General features: G+C 38.2%; 1 protein-coding gene across 3 annotated transcripts in view; it reads left to right on the top strand.

The window, feature by feature from the left end:
• Positions 1 to 20,888, top strand: part of PPP2R5E (protein phosphatase 2 regulatory subunit B'epsilon) — a 127,839-nt gene that overhangs the window by 50,307 nt on the left and 56,644 nt on the right. For all 3 annotated transcript variants that reach the window (XM_032482154.1, XM_032482155.1, XM_032482156.1), the window contains exon 3: positions 18,268 to 18,464. In XM_032482154.1, coding sequence (XP_032338045.1) covers positions 18,268 to 18,464 — 197 coding nt within the window. The remainder of the gene's footprint in view (positions 1 to 18,267; positions 18,465 to 20,888) is intronic.

Here is a 20,888-nt window from a genome sequence, read left to right as displayed (position 1 = left end):
TGGTAATTAGGTTTTTTTGTTTGTTTGTTTGTTTTTTGTTTTGGAGGAGGTACTGGGGCTTGAACCCAGGACCCTGTGCATAATAAGCCTGTGCTCTAGCACTTAAGCTATGTCTTACACTCTCCCCGGCAGTTAGTTTTTATAGTGTTTCCAACTTCTCTATCCGCCATTTTCCTTATTCCTTCTCCCCTTCCTATCTCCTTTTTCTATCACTGTAGTTTTTAAAATATAAACAAATCAGTAAAATGATAAAGACATTTTAATACAAAGAAGTAAAACAATCCTTTGGGCAGCATCCTTTAACTTGGCCATTCTTTCTGAAAGCGTTGACTTCTGTCTTCTGGAGGTGTCATCTATTGATCCGTTTGCTTCTTTCTTCCCAGTTTCCTTTTGCTTTCCTTATTCTTTTCTTCCACTTTTTATTTTACTTGACTGTTATGAAGATTGAATAATACTGGTAACAATTACTAGCATTTATGGAGTGTTTATCATGTGCCAGACATTGTTCTGAGCGCTTTACTTAAATTAACTCATTTCACCCACACACGATGAAGAAAGAGCAGAGAGGCTTTGGTGCAGTTTCTCCCTAACTACTCGTGTGACCTTGGGCAAAATACTTGGTTTCTACAGATCTTAGCGTCTCCGTTTGTGAAGTGTGGTGTAAGGAGATAATTTCTGTAAACCACACAGAACATTGCTTGGCTCTCTTTAAAGGCTCAGTAAATGTTAGCTGTTGTTCCTTTTTTGTTATTGTTAAAGCAGATGGACAGTTCCTGGAATGTATCAAGTGCTCAGTAAATGGTAGATATTCATATTATTTAATATTACATTCCAGATTTGCTTTTAGACGGTGTATTGAGTTTGGCTAAGGCAGATGTGAAATAGTAGTAATCTTACATGCTGTCTTAACTTCTAAATGAGATCTTTTTTTCTAATGAAATGATGGAGATACTTTATGACTATGATCCAGATATTTAGTAGATACTGTGGACTTCATAAAGGATACTCCTGAGTACAACCCAGTACATTAAATGGGAAGTGGGGAGATTTGATACTTGTAAATAAGCATTTTAAAATGGAATTTGGGGGATTTTTTTGGTGTGTATGTGTATAAGTAAAGTCAGAAAACAGGTTAAACAGATTCTCTGATGCTTTACAGTCTAAATGATTCACCTTGTTCTTTAATTTTCAGCTATTAGTGGACTGTTAGGTTTGTATTAAATATGTGATTTTATTCATGAATGTCACAAATGAGTCATTTATAGATTACTTTATGACTGCTAATTGTTAATGGGTTTGAAATCAAGGAAACTTCTAAGAAAGGATGGAAACACAGTGACCACCACCAGTCTTGTAATGAGTTCTGTGTGCTCTTTAGGAAAAATAATACAGTAACATAAGGAATGAACTGTCAAAATTGGCTTTCTAGTAATATACCTGTATAGTAGAGCATCTAGTGCCTCAGAACTAATGATCAAAGCCTGGTTAATATTAATATTACTTGGGTGAGTAGTTGAGTCTGTTTTAGAAGTCATAGTATGGTATGTGATATTTGAACCAATTCCAGCAGGGATTTGAAACCCTTTTATTAAAGGCTATATCAACGTAAACTTTGGTGGAGGGAGCAGTGGAACTCTTGAAGCCTACAAGACATGGATTTGAATGTGGTCCCTGTTACCTCCTGTGTGTATAATTTTGAGCAAATTGTGCATCTTTGGTGCAACTCAGGTTCCTCAATTGCAAAATTGGTATCAAACCTAGCCAGCCTAGCTCCTTGGCGTGTTAGGATCATTAAGTGAAATAATATACTTTGAGGATGCTTTGAAAACCTTTTGAGTACTGTACAAATGTAAATTAGTATCGTTTCTACTTTCAAATGCAAAGGCATTGTTTGCAGAGTGTTCTTACTCCAGCTTGTATTTATGGCTTTAATTTTTGTTTAGGTTCATCAGTGGCAAGTATAAGCTTTAAGTATTCTGACCCTCTATTTTTTTTGACCACTAATTGAAATGAATGATGTCTGCATTTGTGTGGCTGTATAGATGTAAATACATGATAGCAGTGCTGTTTGTGACGCTATAGTTAAGCATTTGTCAGAGTTTCCACTGTAAACTTCCCTTTGGATGTTTTTTCATTTTAGCTTGGCTTTCCTGTGGGATGAAATTACAGGGCCTGGATGTTTTTGGATGGAAACTTTTTTCTTTTTTTTAAAATGGAGAATGAATGCATGCTGTTAAAAACTGTCTTTTCTTGCACTTTATTACATTTTATTGTAAAAGTTTAAAAAACACTTGTGTAGTTTCTTTAATGGCTAAAAAATTATGTCTCTGTGCTCAGAAACAGTTTTTCTTTGCAGTTGTAGTTTTTCCTCATAAAATGATCACTGTCTCCAATGTGTTTTCCAAGTTAAAAGGATGTAAACCATTTTTATGAACTATTTTACGATGTAGAGAACAATATCTTGAACACCTAGATACCTATTCGAAGTTAAGGAAGAGTAAACTGCTTATAATTTATAAACTTCCTTAGACCTTCATCAGTAAAAATGCTCATTGATCTTTGTTCTGCATTGGAGTAGAGTGTATTAGAGACTGGCCAAGACTTAGGATACCCTTTATATCCACAGACCCCTTTCTAATGGATGTCATGTAGAACCCTGTGGTCTGGTCTCAGATGACTGGATTGAGGGGCCACCTGACTCAAGACCATCCGTTCGATAGGCAGGCCTTTGACTGAGGCTGTAATCAGACCCAAAGGCTCTACTCAGTGAAGATGAGAGTGTGACATGTTGTACCAATCAGAAATCCTAAGTTTGAACTTGACACAGAGCAGTTAAAGGCAGGGATAGAAGCTGAAAAGACAAGAAAAAGAATCATGTTAATGGTGGGGTGAGAGTGTAGAATTCCATTAATTCTTGCTGTTGTCTAGTTCTGTCTTTATCATTGCTTTGCTGACATTACTCTTGGCCAACGCCACCTCCAAATCTGATGGACACATGTCTGTCAGCAGCATTTGATACTTGTGCATGTTCTCCTTGAGGAAACATACTCTTCTTTGGCTTCTGTGATACTCCTCACGTTTCTTTCTACCTCTGGCTGTTTTTTTCTCATTCTCTTTGTGGGTTCTTCCTCCTCTATTCCACTGGTACGTGTTGGGTTCTTCAGGGCTCCTTGTCCTTCACTTTCTGCACTCCCGCCAGAGGTGATCTCATCTATTCCGTTGGCTTTACGACCATTGATAGACTGTTGGCTCCCACATTTCTATCTGCAGCTCTGACCTTACTTCAAACTTTGGTCTTGTATGTATGGTTACTGATGGGACATCTTCAAGTATATGTCTCCTAGATTTCTCCAGCTTACTACGTTCTCAGTGGAACACTTGATTTCCTCCCACCAAACTATTTCTTCTCTTTTTCACTTAGTGACTCCTCTATTCACCCAGCTGTTCAGAGCAGACAACTGATAGTCATCTTTGACTCCTCTGTTTCTCACTTTCTACTCACTTTCATACCCTCCCCCCAGAATGCTTACTATCAGCAAGTGCTTTTGATTCTACCTCCACTGTACATCTCTCATTTGTCCACTTTGTCTCTGGTCATTATCGCAACTCCATAGCAGTAAGTAGCCTCTTATAAAGCAGTGGTCTAACTTATTTTCCTGCTTCTTCTCTTGCCCCTTTTCCAGTCATTTAACTCACAGTGACCAGAGTAATCTTTTAAAAACTACAAATCATATGCTATGTGTCTTCCTTAGACTTTAGCATTGCCATGATTTTTCACTGCACCTGGAATTAAATGCAGACTCCTTACCTTCACCTTTTGCTATTCTCTCCTTACCTTGGCTTTTTCTCATGCAATGTTTCTGACATTTCTAATTAAAATTTAATATGAAGATTAGATGCTTGTGAGTGAAAACTCCTTTCCTGAGAGCTTAAACGGACTTGATTTTTCCCTTTAACTCTTATTTTTCTCTTAGTTAAATATAAACCACACCAAAGCCAAATCGCACCTGGCCCCGTCCCAGTCCCCCAAGTCTTTGATTTCATTAGATGTCTCTCAGCTCTCTTTGAGAACGTCTTTGGGTTGTTTCACTAGCATCAGGGGAATTTCTTTAAGACTACAGAGGGAGTTTTTCCACTTGTTAACAGTTTCCACACTGTTAGCATTGGATGTGGCTTAGAAGCTTTACTTATGTTTTTGGTGACACTTTATCTTCCTGCTTCTCTGTGCCATCCCACACTGAGCTTTCTGCCTCATTGTTGAGTTTTCTTTATCTTGTCTCTAGCCAACTTATGGTTCCGTTTTTAACCTTCTGTCCTTGGTTCTCCATTTGCTCTGTCATTGAGCTTATCTGTTTCTCTGACTTCCCCCTTTATGGGAAAACTCTGGAATCTCTATTCTCTAGTTTAGTCCCATGTTTCCAATACGATCATGAATTTCTCCTCCCTTGGATGCCCTGGAGTTACCTCACACTCCATTGTCTGCAACACTGAAATGCATGAGCTTCCTTTATCAACTAACTTCTGGTGATTCCATTTTTCAGGCAGTATTAACATTCTCTCAACCTGGAAACATCAGTAAGCTTTGACTGTCTTTCCTTCCCATTACATCTAGTATGAGCCCAGATCCCCTTGTTCTCGTCTTCTAAATGTGTCTCAGGGTTCTTTTTCTCCCATTCCTCCATTGCCATCAGTGTAGTACAGGTGCTCATAACTCTTCATGCTTGGTTTTGGTGACGGTGTTTTGATGAATTGGATTGCCCCCCTCCAGATCGCTCTGTAAGACTTACCGTGTTTGCTTCTGCCCAACGTATCTCTGCTGTCAGTGGCATGAAACCCAGATTACCCTGCCTTTTTCGAGGTTCTTTGTGGCCAGGTGTGTTCTAATTCTTCACTTTGGTTTCCTACTCCTCCCAGTCAACTATCTCCTCTGTCCAGTCATGCAGATCTTCTCATATTTTCCCTCTAGTGTGCTCACTCTTATTCCTCCATGCTCCTCCTGCCTCAAATGTCATCTTACCTTTCCTTCATTCCTTGTTTCTACTCATACTTCCCCTAAGTCCCATTGCCATCAACCTCCCGGTTGCCTTCTTGGCCTTAGGCTGTACCAGTGATAACAAAGGATTGACACTCAATTTGACTCATCTTATCAAAACATAAGAAGGATCAACAAATGTCAGGTGTTCCAGAACAAAATGAAACAGCTAAACCTCTGTCATTACATTTCCCTGAAAAGTAAATTAAATCCAAACAGAAAGTATGTTGAGGTCTTTAAGGCAAGGCAGCTTAGGTGTAAAGGAGAATGTTGGAAGGCCAGGGAAGACGTGCAGTCACCATTTGAGAGACTTAACGCCAACATAAAGGGATCCTTTAAATATTAACAGAAATAACAAGCCAGTGAGGGTATCTGTATAACCCTTGGTACTTGGCATTTTGTTTGGTCAAAGTGGAGATAGATGACTGAATTCATGCCTACCTCAGTCTCTATTCAAGAGGAATCTACTGGGAAGATCAGCCTTCCCAGCTAGTCCCTCTAGTGTGTGTTGTAGGTATGAGATGAAAAAACAAAATTGATGCGCCAGCCTCACTTTACTCTCTAGCACAAGTGATGTAGTGTACAGGTGCCAGATTGCCTGGGTCTGAGGCTCGGCAGGACTCCTTTCTAGCTGTGTGACGGAAAGCAAGTTACTAAATATCTCAGCTTCCTATATGTAACGTAAGAATAATAATGCCTCCTTCACAATATTATGGAAAGGATTAAATGAGTTAATGCATGTAAACTGCTTAGAATAATGACCGTCTCAGAGTAAGTGCTTACTAAATTTTTACTATTATTATGTATACATGATATGACTGGGAAAGGGTGACTCATTCAAGATTTTCAGAAAGAACTATTTATTATGAAACGGGAAATGGCTCTTCAAAATGTGTGTGGGATTTTTTTTTTTCATACCTGCTCTGTCCTTGATGACTGTTGTTTATTTTGGTTTATTCATTTATTAACAAATAGCTTTGGACATTGTTTATAGTGTTGCAGATCCTGAAAGGGCAGATTGTCTCTAGGAGATCATGGTATTTTCAATAGAAGATGGATTCTGAAAAATACTCTAATGAGAGTTCTGTGAATGAGATTCTTCTGGCGCATCTGGATTTATGAACAGTCTACACAGATAAAGCATCTGGTTTCATCGGAAGTTGGAAACATACACATTTTAGTGTGTGCTTTCAATTCTCACAGGGAGTCTGGTGCATATTTTTCCAGATTTACGTAATAGGAGAATTTCTGAGCTCTGGGTGAATGTCATTCAAAACTGCTGAGCTTGCTGCACTTGGCGTTTCAAAGAGACATTGTCATTTGCATGCAGTGCTTGGTAACTCTCAAGACTAGGCTTCACGGAGGAGCAATGGCTCAGAAGCTATGACTTGGACAACTTTGTGAACTCAGGGTGCACTGATGGTGTAAGGGAACAATGCAAATTTCTTAGACTTCAGTATAGGTATTTGATCTTTGTAAGGCCGGCCCGGGGGAATTGGATGAAGGCAGTCCAAAGGTACAAACTTCCATTTGTAAGATGAATAAGTACCAGGGATGTAATGTAAAACATGGTAAGTATAATTAACACTTCTGTATGTTATATATGAAAATTATTGAGAGTAAATCCTAAGAATTCTCATCGTAAGAATTTTTTTGTTTCTTTAATTTTGTACCCTTATGAGCTGATGGATGCTCACTAAACTTATTGTGATAATCACTTCATCATATGTGTAAATCAAATCATTATGCTGTATACCTTAAACTTACGCAGTGCTGTGTGTCAATTATACTCAATAAAACTGGAAGAAAAGACAGGTATTTTCTCTTTTTATCAAGATGTGCTTTTTTTTCCTCCCCAAGATCTGTTATTAAGTCTCACCTTGCTGTGAAAGTAGACTAGATGTGGGGAGAGGGGCTCCATGTAATTTGCCCATTTTATGTTTGAAATTTCATTGTTAACATTAGACCATTGGTTGAAACCATTTTGTTATTGTTTGTGAAGTCTTTGAAATAGTATAAATAGGTTTCTTTGTGAGAGTAAACCCATTAGCTCTTTAGCATTCAGGGTAATCAACCAACACATTTTCAGAGGACAGGCAGATTTTTGTAGTTGCGTAAAGGTCACAAGCATGGTGAAGATACTGTGTGCCTTGGAGTGTTGAGGTATGCTGTAAAGAGGGAAGTAGAGGATGAGGACCACACATTCATTGCCCTGGTCTCCAGGTTCCTGCTGCCGCATATATCTGTCTGCCCAAATTAATGTAAGGAAGGATTCCGTTTTGACTGTAAAATTATCATACCTTCTGGTTCTGTGAAATGAAGCTGCTTCTACGCCATAGTTACTGACTCATGCTAATAAAACAGTGTTGCCGCCTCACTTTTCTTATCTGTAAAATGGGAATATTGATGCCTACTTTGCAGGATTTTTGCAAGGCTTCAATGAGAGCACGTGGAAGGACCCTGGCTGGAATATTGTAGGTCCTCCCTGAGTACTTTTTTCTTCCTGTCTCTCAACTTGATATATGAAATTTAGGCACTTAGTTGCATTGTTCTTATATTTTTTGCTCTTATTTATATGTTAATCTTGCTTCCCACCAGACTGATTTTTTTTTTTTTAGGACAAGTACTATTTCTTTTTTTATTTTCTGCAGTATATGCTCTTATAGTACCTTGTACCTTTTCTTCATACTACAGCCTGTTTTATATTTATTTATTTGACCATTTAATTAGGTTTTCTTCCTTTCTGGTCTGTAAGCCTCATGAAGGCTAGAATCCTGTTTGATTTTGCTCAGAAATGTGTACTTAAGGCCTAAACTAGTGCCTGGTATGTAAAAAGTGTTCCTGTAAATATTTGTGGAAAGGATGAATGAATGATTGATTATTAGGTTAAACATAGTAGATTCTAAGCAAATACTTGTTCTGGGAAGGTTGAAACTACCTGTCATACTCCTTCCAGATTTAGCTCGAAGCCTTGTAGGAGGCTATAAAAAGTGTGCAGAATTTTAGCTAACACCTTAGATCTTTAAATAACAGGGTGTGGGGAAAAGAAAAAAGGTTTACCAAATACTTTGAAGTGGCTCAGTACTTAATGTTATTTTAGTGGGAGCTCAGTAATGTTTATTATAAATATGTTATTATAAAGAACTCTTTAAGTGTAAATTACTATTCTTACTTTTAGCTAGTATTTATAAGTATTAACACCTGTGAATACTAATATTATTTTAAAATTCAGGCTCCAAGGAAAAGCTGTCAAACATGGTTTGTTTTTCTTTCCTTTCCGAACTTTGCATAAACCTGATTGTATCGGAAGGGAGCTTTGGGGATGTGTGAGAACTGGGTGTGTCCTGGTCTTGGCAGTGCCGTCCACATTGTTGTACTCTCCATAAATTCTTGCTTTCCTGTCCCGAGTCCTCTGTTGGGCCGTCATTCATTCATCCCAATGCTGACTCTTTCCACACTCCAGGATTTTGACACATTGCTGATGCATGTCCTGACAGCTGAATCATTTCACGTATTGAACTGAGTCAGCATCTTCACCTTTGCTCTAATCAAATTACAATTTTATTTTAAAGTAATCTCCCTGGATGTCAGTCGGTCAAGTTCCCTATTATTTTCTTCAAATGTGGCTTACACGGTTGGACACACACACCAAAGGGAAGGGGAAAAACTCTACCTATGTCAGCAATTTATGTTGTTCATTTGTTAGGTCATTTTTTTGTTTTTTCAAAGCTGACATTTATGGAACATTTTCCATGTGCCAGGCATTGTGTGAAACATTTTATGTATTATCTCATGAGATGCTCAAGCTGTCACTGTGACAGAGCTACTATTCTTAGATTCATTTTGGGAAGGATTTTAAGATTCAGCAATGCTTTTTTTTTAAATTAAAGTACGGTCGGTTTACAATGCCGTGTTAGTTTCCTGTGTGCAGCATAGTGGTTCAGTTGTCCATATATATTCCTTTTCATATTCTTTCTCACTGTAGGCTGTTACAAGTAGGTATTGACTGTAGTTCCCTGTGCTCTACAGTAGGTCCTTGTTTATCAGCAATGCTTTTTAACAACAGTTTAGCAGCTCAAGTTTACTGAACATCTGGAGTGTTCCAGACATTGTTCTATGTGTTTTTATTTTCATTCACTCACTTAATCCTTAAGTCAACCACGAGGTAGGTACTGCTCTCATTTACCAGCGGAAAACGATGCACTGAGACTCACTTGTGGTTTCCTAGCTAGGAAGCGGCAAAGCCAGGGTTGGGATCCAGCATTCTGGCAGTCTGATTCTGTAGCCCATTGTCTTAACTGCCATCTTATGCTGCCCCAAGTTGCCAAGCTGGTACATGGTGGAGCCCGATTAGAGCCCAGGCCCCTGACTTCAGAGTGTGTGGCCCAGAGAATAACCTCAGCCATCTGGAAGAATGCGGAATGAGTTTATATTGTTTTTCAAGTTCCCAATGGTGCTGAGAGAAATCAACTTAATTTGGCTTTGTAAGCATTTCTGTGATGTTCCTCCAGAATTACAACTGACAAACTTTTGAGATAGTAGACTTAGGTGCCTAGCTTAGTTTTAACTTCTTTTCTTTCTTTTTTTAAATTGAAGTTTAGTCAGTTTACAATGTTGTGTCAGTTTCTGGTGTACAGCAAAATGTTTCAGTCATCCATATACATACATATATTCATTTTCATTATATGTTACTACAAGATATTGAATGTAGTTCCCTGTGCTATACAGTAGAAACTTGTTGTTTACCTGTTTTATATACAGTAGTTAGTATCTGCAAATCAAACTCCTAATTTATGTCTCCCTATTCCCTTTCTCCTCTGATGGCCGTAAGTTTGTTTCCTATGTCTGTGAGTCTGTTTCTGTTTATAAATAAGTTCATTTGAATCTTCTTTTTTTTTTTTTTTTTGGATTCCACATATAAGTGATATCATATGGTATAATTTTATTAACACCAGATCTTATTTCTCATATTTGGTCTGGCTCTTTAAGTGGAAGATATAGAATGTTTTCTGAAAGTCACTTTTAGTATAACTGACAGGGAAATGTTTGTACTCTCCAGTGGCATGTTTAGCTAAGCCCTTGGGTACCACATTGGGTGGAGAATGCTGTATTATATCTAGATTCAGTAAAAAGACTTGTGCTTAGAACTACATCATTAGGATGCATAGCTTTAGGTTTCAGTGACTCTTCCTTCCTTTGGTGACAGATGCTTGTGGCCAGGAAGTCAGTAGCAAACAAGGAACTAACGTTGTAAATATCCTGGCTCAAACTGGATCATATCTTACAATTCAGTGTTTTAAAATGGTTTTCTGCTCTGAAAGTGTTAAGCTTTACAGACACATCCTTTGTCTTTTACAAAATCTTTGTGTTATTCTTCTCTAAGTTTTGGCTTTGGAGTCCTGTACTCATGATTATACATATATATGTGCACGATACAGAAATACATACATGCAAGTTTCTGTCTCTCTGTTTTATACTTGACAGTACTGTTTTTATACATAATAGGAAATAAGGTTTCAAAATGGATTTCATTTTTTTTCAGTATAGTGTTTCAAATTTGAATTTTGGATTTCCTTGACCCTTATATTTAATTTATATTAATTTCCTTTGTATGAAGCATAGGCAAGTTCACAATTAGTGAGGTGTACTACATGCCATCACTGGATTTTATCGCACAGATTATAACTTTAATTATAAATACACACTCTTTATTACTCTTGGGATTAGAGGCCATTCCACTGTACTTAGTCCTGTGTCACTCTCAGGAGCTTAAGGTCTTAAATTTAAACCTCCCAGCTGAGGTTCAGAAATAGCATCTCTAAGCTGGCCTTGTAACATTGGACTGACTCTGTTTTGTATTTTAAATCTTTTCTTAAAAAACGTTTAATGATGTCTTTGATGTCAACTGTAAGTTGTGAAATAGCAGACATAGGCTTAATTGATGTTAATGTGGTATCTATTTAATTTGTTTTTAAACCTCATAGCATCCTGTTAAAATAGCTGCGGTTTCATTTCATTCTGAACTGATTCCCATTGATGTTAATCCTCAAATGGAAAGTAGATAGGTCATTTTTATCCCTTGTAAAAGTAATGGAGGCGGGGAATGGGACATGACCCTCAATTAACTGAATGCTTGAAAATAATGTGTTCTTTTATTGAAGGTTTTTTTCTTTGGTGGGGAAGGGTCAACCAAAAGTGTAAGTGCTTGCTGAAAAATCTGTAATCCCATTAATTTATTTCTCTACGTTATAGTTGTGGCATAAGTGAAAATAGTCTTTTTGAAGATTTTTGTTGCTCATACTTTTGAACCTGGCTGAAAATTGGGCTTTAACAATGTTGACCCTTGGGCACATCCTGAAAGTTTGTTTCATTAATTACTTTTTATCAGATTATGATTTGCTCCTTGTTTTAAAAGCCACGTGCAAAAGAGAAGCCAAACTATGGTTATTTGAGGGTTTTAAGTAGATAGCCTTTGTTTAATTGAAGTTTGATATTATTAAGATAACATTGCAAAAAAATCTCAGCAAAAACCTTTGGGTTTTGCTTTAAGTTGGAGACTATGTATTTATTAGCTTTTGGGAAAGGAAAACCGGAGAGATCTATGAAAGAATAATAATAAGTACATGTTGATTGTCCAAGCTGGGAAGAATAATTATATATTGTCATTATTTAAAACTTTAATTTATCAACCTACCATTGTTCCCTCATTACAGGCTAATTTTATGCTGTTTAAGTTTTAAAACCTGTAAATACTTGAAGGAAAGTCAGTCAAAACTTCCTTTACTTTTAGATTACAGCTTTTCCTAAAGGTTACGAGCTAAGACAGTTTACCCATTGCTCCAGTGCTGGTGGTGGTGGTTTTGCTGTTATTCACCACAATCATGGCCATCATCAGCATCATTACTGTTACTAGTGTGGGCACTGGAGTAAGATAAGACTACTTGGGTTCAGATACTACCTGCAGCCCTTGATAGTGGGTGATGTTGGGCAAGTGACTTAGCTTTCTGGGCCCCGTGTTTTTCATCTGAAAAACTGGGATGTTAACAGCGGCCACTCATAAGGTATTCTGAGGATTAAAGGGGATAATGTGTGTCAGGAGCTTAGTACAGTGCTTTGCAATAGTAAATGTTCGCTAATCATTGTCATCATTCTTTTTGCCTTGAAGTATCAGTACTGACCTTTTCTACCTTTCAGTTTGTTGTTTAATTGATACTCACATCTTGGTCTGATTCTTTTGATACTATTTTTATCTATGTAGCAGTTCTATGAGACATGTTTTGAATTTAAAAAAAAGTGTATGCTAATAATCAGCAAAGTGTTTTTTGATCTTCCTAATACATTGCAAAGAGTTCTAAAAGCAGCCAACTCTACATTCACTTATTTATAGCTGAGGCCAAGAAGGAATGTTTTCACTGTTGTAGGTATTGCCAGGGACCTTCCTTTGCTTGAAAACCAAAAGTTTTCACTGTTAGCTTTAAATAAACAAAGAGAGAAAGAATTTCAAAGGTGAGGGAGATGGAAGAAGGATTTTAAAAAACAGTGGTTTTCATCTGTGGTCACACATTGAAATCACTTGAGATGCTTTTGTAAAATACAGATACCTAGTAGAGGAAACACATCACCATACCACCACCATCAACAACTAACATTTTTTGAACCCATACTTTGAATATAGTAATAGGGTAAATGGAATGGTCAGATACTTAATACTTATTTTAGTTAACATGTCAGTTTCTTATTTGGTTATGTACATGGAACTACTTTGTGTAACCAACATGGTTACTTAGGTTCAGTTCATAGACATGAAGTCTAATTTTATTATTTGATTCTTTATAAGGATTTATAGTGGTCTCCTTGTTTTGATGAAAATATTGTTGGCTATCTCTCTGATTTTGGGGACATGTCAAAGGCAATTCCTAGTAGAAGCATAGTTCCATGCATAAAATAGGATTCTTTTAGGTTTTCCCAAATACATGTGACGTGTAATGTTACCTGTATCTGTGTTTAGAAGTAAAGTTGGTGGCAAGGGTTTGGGCAGACCACGTGGACAGGCAGTTAGGCATTTTACCATGTGTACTGACATACCACGCTTCAGTCCTTCAAGGCTAAGTCAACTTAATATTTTAGTGCTAAGCTCTTCCCAGTGCTGTGAGACCAGTTTTCTGTAAATATATTGTCACATGCTTATGCATGTACAATCTGATTCCATTTTGTTGAAGTTTTAGAGGCTCGTGTGTGAGGGACTGATAGTGACCTGAATGGGGATTTGTTCACCTTAAGGCAAGTTCTAAAGGATGAGGTGAAGGGGATCAAAGACCACATTTACACTCTCGATCTGTGCTGGTACCTTTATTTTTTTTTTGTGAGAGTGGGGAAATGGATGTAAAAGGGCTAAGTGAGTAATATCTTAGGACATTTTCAGATGAAGAGCATTGTTAGTTTAGAAGGATTTTTTTTCCAGATCTTTTGAATGGAAACAACCGGTTATAAATATTGTTCATTAGGACCTCAAACAGTGTTACTGCTTAGCTTCCAGTGCAAACAGGACCATTTTATAGAAACATTTATCTACATACATTTAAAAAGCCTATGTCTAAATAAGTTATCAGCTCACATTTTTTTTTAAACCAATCTACCTTCTTCCTGTGATGGTGTGGCTAATGAATAATGATGCCAGCTTTCTTTATTTACTTTGTTGGCATATTTGCGAGGGTGAATTTAACATTCTGATTTTCAACAATTTCAGTTGACTGGAGTCCCAGAGCACCAAACCCAAAGGACATTGGGCTCATGTTTTGTTTCTCCTACCTTTGCTGCTTTCTGCTTTGCAAAGTATTGACTGAGTCAGGCCCCAAAGGAAGATGGGCTGATATTGGATCTATGATTCTCTGTCCCAAACTTTAGATGGGATGGAATCATAGAAGCTGTTGACTAGGGAAGAATGAGCTTCTGCTAATTATAAACAAACAAACAGTCAGCCCTGGAAATCATAATGAGGGTGAGAGGAGGTGTGGGTGTGTGTGTGTGCATGCATGCATGGGTGCATGTGTGACTAAATATATATAACACCCATCGACTGTTCTTTAAAACACAAGGAGAATCTTTGTCTCTTAATCTGAACTTTCATCCTCCCTCTAGTGTTGAATTCTGTGCTCATTTTTGCATTACTTGTTGCACTTATAAATTTTAACATTATTTGAGTAAGAACACCTTGGAAGTGAGAGTAATTATTTCCCCCAGCTTATTGATAAAAATTTGCTAAGAAGATGCTGGGAGATGGCAATAGAAAAGGCACGTGTGAGAAAATGACTAATGCTCAAAAGGAAAGAGAAGGACAATACAGTGAGAAATACACCCTCCAAGAGGATTGACCACTTAAACTGGTCATTACATTATTTTCTTGGGTGAGAAACATATTCTGGAAATCAACTTAATTCTAAGAGTTGTTCCAGAGTGGTGGAATCCGACCTTGTGGACCCTTATCAAGCTATGATAACTAGATCACTTATTCTTCCCTTTAAGCAAATACTAACATTGGATGGATGGGTTGTTGTGCTAATGACCTTCATGGTATTATATAACCACTTACTGATTCTTCATTATTTATGGTAATGATTCTGTGTGATCCCTCTCCTGGGGGTAGGGACGGCCTGTGCAGGCCAGTAGTTCCCATGGGAAGAGAGACGGCACAACTAGCATCCACTGCCTGGTTTGCTTTGGGATTCTGTGATGACCCTTAATTTTTCTAGTTTACATTTATTTCGAATGTCTATAATTTTTTTTCCTTCCATCTTAAGTTACGAAATGTTTAGATTTTCAGGTGGCTCAGACTTGGGAGATGGGTAGCTTTGAGTTGTTAAAATCTAGTGTTACTGCATGTGGTCACAGTGTACTGCTTGTCTGATCTCTTCTTTTTGTCATTTATGAGGTTTTCTTTATGACCTAATACCTGACACTGTTTATAAATGTTTCTTTAAAAAGAATATTTGTATCTGCTTCTGGGACTGATTCCACAGACATTAAACTTTTATCACTGGAACCTTCTGCACTACTCAGAGAGTGTTGCTTCTCTGATCCTGGCCTGTCTTACCTTTCCACATTCTACCTTTTCATATCCCACTGGGAGTAGGGAAATGAGGGGAAGAGGGGTGGGGGCAGCGTAGCCACGTCGGGTAGTCTGAGGGCCAAACATTATAGGAAGAGCCCTATGCATGGACTGTTGCTGGTTAGGCCATCCTTCAGCATGAATTCAAACACAATTTTAAAAAGTTGTTGCCATAATGGAATTGGCTCTCTGAGGACACCTTTCCCCATTTTTCTTTTGGTCAGTCATAATTACTTAAATTCTTTAGCTTAGAGAAAGGAGGTCATTTTAGAGGAGTTTAGTCTGTGATAAAGGAGAAAGCATAGCTTGTTGCTATATGAGTTCATCTCTGGGGAATGGGCAAGACGGGTTCAGCATGACACTTATGAATGAGGGCATGTTGGAAATTAATTGGTTGATTTCTTTCTGCGTCCTTCCTCTTTTCTCTGTGTCATTACCCTATTTTATGGAATACGGAGTTACTCTTGCGTTCCACTGAGTCTGACTGTTGCACAGTGGTGAAGAGTTCAGGCTCTGGGACCAGTTTGCCTGGGTTTGAATCCTGTCTCCACTGCTTATTAGCTCTAAGACTCTGGGCAAGTCACTGATTCTGTGTCTTGGTTTTTTCATCTGTTAAGTTGGAAATAGTATCTGCTGTATAGGGTCGTTGTTGGGACTAAATAAAATGTAATATATGTGAAGAGCTTAGAATAGTACGCAGTACAGGTACACAGCAGTGCTTAATAAATGTAAGCTAGTATCATTATTCCACTGGGCAGGTGGATAGCCTGTTTCACATTTGTCTATGACATTATGTCAGTTTGGATAAATAAAGAATAAATTTAAACTAACATTTTTAAAAAAGGACTAAATGTTAGCTGTCTGAATTTTTAAAAAATAGCCAAATGTGAATCTCTTGAATATTACTGCAGTGACCACAAAGATTAATCATTGTTGTCACTACTTCAATGATGGTTTGCCTTTTGGAGGAAAAGCTGTCATTTATAGATGCTTTTATAATTCATATGTGCTGAATTCAGGAGTTCTCCATGTACATGGTCTGGTTTTTAAGTTTTATTGAAATTATTGTATCAAAAATAGGATTAATTAAAATTTGTCCTGAAGACTTAATATGCCTTTTCTTGTTTCTCTGTGCAGCAGCAAAATTCCCATTCAACTTTGAGGTATGGGATCTAATTTAGAACTTAGAAGACTATAGTAATTAACCGTGATGGTCCCTTACACATAGTGAGCCCTTGGTTAAGGATACATAGTCATCTTGATAAGCAGCCTTGTTGAGTGTTTGAATTTGTTTATATATTTATTTAAACACCTGAAACAGATAGCAATTAAAGAAAAGGCTTGGTCTGTCTAGATTTAGTTCTTATAAAGCTAGATGTTTTGAAAGTGATTAGGTCTAGGGGCATAGAATAAGACATACTTCATGGCTTGACTCAAATCTGAAATTCTTGGACTGTAAGATATATTAGGGCCTTTGGGGATTTATGGGAGTGGTGGTGGGAGGGGACACTCACTGGATGAGAATAATTTCTGAAGTTACAAATTGTTTTTTGCTGAGCAGCAGTGGTGCTACAGACCTTCAGAAATATCCACTGCTTCTTGTTCCCTTATTGCTGGTAGAGAATCCTGTACTTTCAGATGTCCTTTGCGTATCCTAAAGCTGATGTCAGTAAGCACTGTTTTGGGGGAATTATCCATGAGGTCCTGGGTCCTTGTGTTGGTACTTGGGTTGTGGGATGTGAGGAGAGGAAGGGGGTTGTGGAGAGGAGTCATGTGGATTCTGTGGATAGGAATCTAGCCCTCACTCCTCTCTTCTGGGGTTGCTGGAGGCTGTAAGATGGGTACTATTAGCCATGCACTTACCTCCAGGGAGCAGGTGGCCCACACTGTGAGGCTACTGTGAAGCATTTACTGGGAGGCTGGCAACTGCAGATTGTTGCAAGTGCCTGGCCAAACGTTGTTAAAGTCCTTATTAGTACAGAAGGAATATGGGAGTGTGGTTAGAGACCAGGTACTGTGCCCAACTTCCCAACTCTTTCAATAGGGGACCTCCATGATTGTCTCTAACTTTCTTTTTGAGAAATGGAGAATAATAATCTGAGGCTACCTGCTTATCTTGAAGAGTGTTCTGAGGATGAATGAGTTAATCGTCTCATCGTGGAGAAAGCGGAAGTTCTCTTGTCATAATTTCATTGCCTTTCCAGGGAAGCTCCAGTTTGGTGGAATAAAGTAGTGGCAAGAAGGAGTGGAATGAGCCATCTGCAGCTTAGTTGGTGTCTTTCAAGTCCAACTCAGGGTCAGATTTCCAGTCTAGCTGAGGAATTTTTTTTTTTTAACCTAAAATTTTTACATATTTCTTAGAAACAAAACCAAACCAAATGTCTGACCTGCTGTTTGTAGGAAGAGAACAGATGTTTATTCTGAGAACATGTTAACAAAAATGTTAGTGGTTTTATCCCACCGTAAGGGAAGAAGATGGGTCAAAAGAGAGAGCAGAGATTTAAGTAGAGTTTGCTTTTACTGCCCCATTCCTGACGTGCCCTTTTTGAGAGACTTGGTATTGCTTCATTTTATTGATTTTTCAAGTTTCTTTGAGAAAGAAACTTCATGACATCAAGCCAAAACAAAAGAAAAAATACAAACACACACACACACACCAGTTGCTTTAAATACCAAGGATGTCAGCATGAAATTAAAATGAATCAACTGACATTTCTGCTTTGAAATTTTTTAGTAAAATTAATTTAAACCAACAGTGAAAACTTCTGTCTCTACCTTATAATGGAAAGTTTGACCTTTTTCAGTGTTTTTGGCTTAAGGGTGTTGACATTGGGGTGTTTTTGGTTAAAATTTGCTTCAACTCTCTAATGGCTCGTGGGATCTTGGTCAATCTTTGGTGGCGAAATAGCAAATACTGTCAATTGTGTTGGTACCATGTAGTTTCCAAAGGCAAGGTCTCTGAAGCAGTGGGTGTGGTATCCCCTCCTGCCCATGTGTAACTGTTAAAAAGAACACTGTTGTCATGTGAATTCTTATTTTTTTGAGCTTGCTTTTGAAGTAACTTTCGCAGAGAATTCCTGTTACCTAGAAATTGATGACAGACTTACACCATTTCCTTTTTTTTTCTTAGACGTTCCATCCTCAGAGCAGCCTGAACTGTTCCTAAAGAAACTTCAGCAGTGCTGTGTCATTTTTGACTTCATGGACACGCTATCTGATCTTAAAATGAAAGAATACAAGCGCTCCACTCTTAATGAACTGGTGGACTACATTACAATAAGCAGAGGCTGTTTGACAGAACAGACTTACCCCGAAGTAGTTAGAATGGTGAGTTTCTTTTTTTCGCCGCGGACACTTTTAAGCGCCTTCCCTAGGGACTCACAGGTGTACTGATTGCAGAGTCAGGTCACTGGAGGTCACCTCCACCAATGAGAGCCAACCTTCTGAGAGCTAAGCGGAAGTAGTCGGCACAATACTAGAATTTGAAGAGTATGCTTTCATGAGAATGAAATCCAGAACTTTTCACCAACAACAGTATTGGAGGAATCAATGACTTCAAAATATGAAGCCGAGATTGCCAGGGTGTTACTGGATTTCTGGCACTGGGAAAAGAAAAGACATAGGAGACTCAACAAAAGTTTTAGATTGGTGTTTGAAAAATATGCAAGCCTGTTGGATGTCTTGATTTTTTTCTTTTCCTCTATTCGTTGTGGTATATTAGAAATGGCTTTAAGCTTAATATTAATTTCAATTTGTAGAATCTAGAGAAAGCCTCTCTTGGCTTGATAAACTAATCATCCACTTTATAAACTTAAAATTGGGAGTGATGTCTTTCATTATTTTTGTATAGCGTCTTGTACTTTGTGTGGTCGTTAAGAGTTATGAGGAAAAACATTATTAATATAATACAAGTAATTATGTTCTTATTGTATCAATAATTATATTAGCTTTTCAAAAGCTGAGCCAAAATATGGTTTTCTGTTAGGTTTCTGTGGGAAGGTTGCCTTCCTTGGCATCCTAGAAGATCTTGGGCTAGGGGCCCACGCTATTTGGAGGAGATGGGGCTGGCCTACTAACTTGTGAAATCGTGCTGCAGAGGTCCAAGGGGGTCAGTGCGTCATTGCAAAGCCCACTGGCCCACTCTCTGTGTACTGATGAATATCTCCCTAGCTTTTCTGTTTAACTTTTGTCACTTGCATTCAACACGTACAGAAAAGAGACATCTGTGTTGGAGAAGAGATGGTTAAAAATGAATAGTTCAGATTTGGGAAGGGACCTGAATTATCACAACTTGAGAAACTATGACAGATAGATGGTCATTTCAAAACAACATCTAGTATATTTCTCAGCCCCATGTTGGAGTGTATATTGCATTTGTTAATTTATAGGAATATAAAACAGTGTTTTGTAGGGTTAATTGTTAACACTGTGGCTTGTGAGCAGTGGTTCTCAACCAGGGGCAATTTTCCCTCCTAGGGCAGCATGGCACTGTCCGGAGACAGTTTTGGTAGTCAGAACCAGGGGTGGGAAGGGGGTGCTACCAGCATCTAGTGGGTAGAGGCCAGGAATGCTGTTAAACATCGTAGAGGTACAAGGCAGCCCTACAACAAAGAATTAATCTGGCCCAAATGTCAATAATGCCACTGTTGAGAACCCCTGCTCTAGAGTTTGCATGCTCTCTGAACCTCTTACCCTGATACTTAGGATCTTCTCTAGTCCACCTGCCTTCTGCAGAGCATGGTCCTTTGGTTTTAACCTCCTCGTGTCCCAGCCAACAAAGATATCCACCGTTGATCACTTTCTTCTGTGTCTTTCCATGGATAGTCCATGAATATTGAAGCATATATAAGCATATATGTATAAATAATGTTTTTTGTAAACACACGAAGAGTAGCACACTGTACACCCTCTCTGTCCCTTGCTTTTTTCACTTAGCAATATATCACATACATCAGTACTTGTAAAGCTGCCTCATTCATTTTTATAGCTGCATTTCATTGTGTGGACGTACCATAATTTATTTAACCCCAGGACCCTATGAATATCCTCGTATGTACATCAATTTGCCCTTGTGTGAGAACACCTGTATATTTGTGGATCTGTTTCGTAATAGCCTGTCTTTTTCTCTGTTTCTGGACCTTCATGTACTCCCTCCCCTCCTGCCTCTAATTCTGATTCTCCCCTTCGTTTCAAGATCTGGCTTAAAGTGCTACCACTGTTTCCTGAAAAGCCCAGAGTTTTCTTCTTCTTTCAGTTCCTCTACTTCTTGGCAACCCACCCTTTTGGAATTTGTTCCTTTGCTGCTGTTTAATCCTTTCACATGTTTATCTGATTTTTTCCCCATCTAGACTATAAGTACTCCTAAGCAGGAACTGTGGCATACACATCTCTGTGGCCTCTGTAATGCCTCCCTAACCCAGAGATTGTTGAATGAGTGAATTCCCTCTTAAAATGTGGGCATTTCAGGCTCTCTATGATGAAGATACTGGATGTCATTGGATTATATCCAGTTTTTAAACCCAGTATTTGGCATAATCCAAAAATTTGTTCATTCCTGTGAACCAAACTAGGTCCTAAAGCAGCTTTAGTCTCTCAAAGGAGACCATTTTCTCTTCTCCCTGAACACCTCCCCCCATGGCCCTCTACCCACACCAGAAATAAAAAAAAAAAAAAAAAAAAAAAGACTCCTACCATTTGTGTGTGAATGTGTGTTTTAAAATGTACTGCCTCATTTAGGAGGTGTTGAATCTG

Source organism: Camelus ferus, chromosome 6, assembly GCF_009834535.1.
Source record: "Camelus ferus isolate YT-003-E chromosome 6, BCGSAC_Cfer_1.0, whole genome shotgun sequence".
Lineage (NCBI taxonomy): Eukaryota > Metazoa > Chordata > Mammalia > Artiodactyla > Camelidae > Camelus > Camelus ferus.
This window is presented reverse-complemented; position numbering and strand designations above follow the sequence as displayed.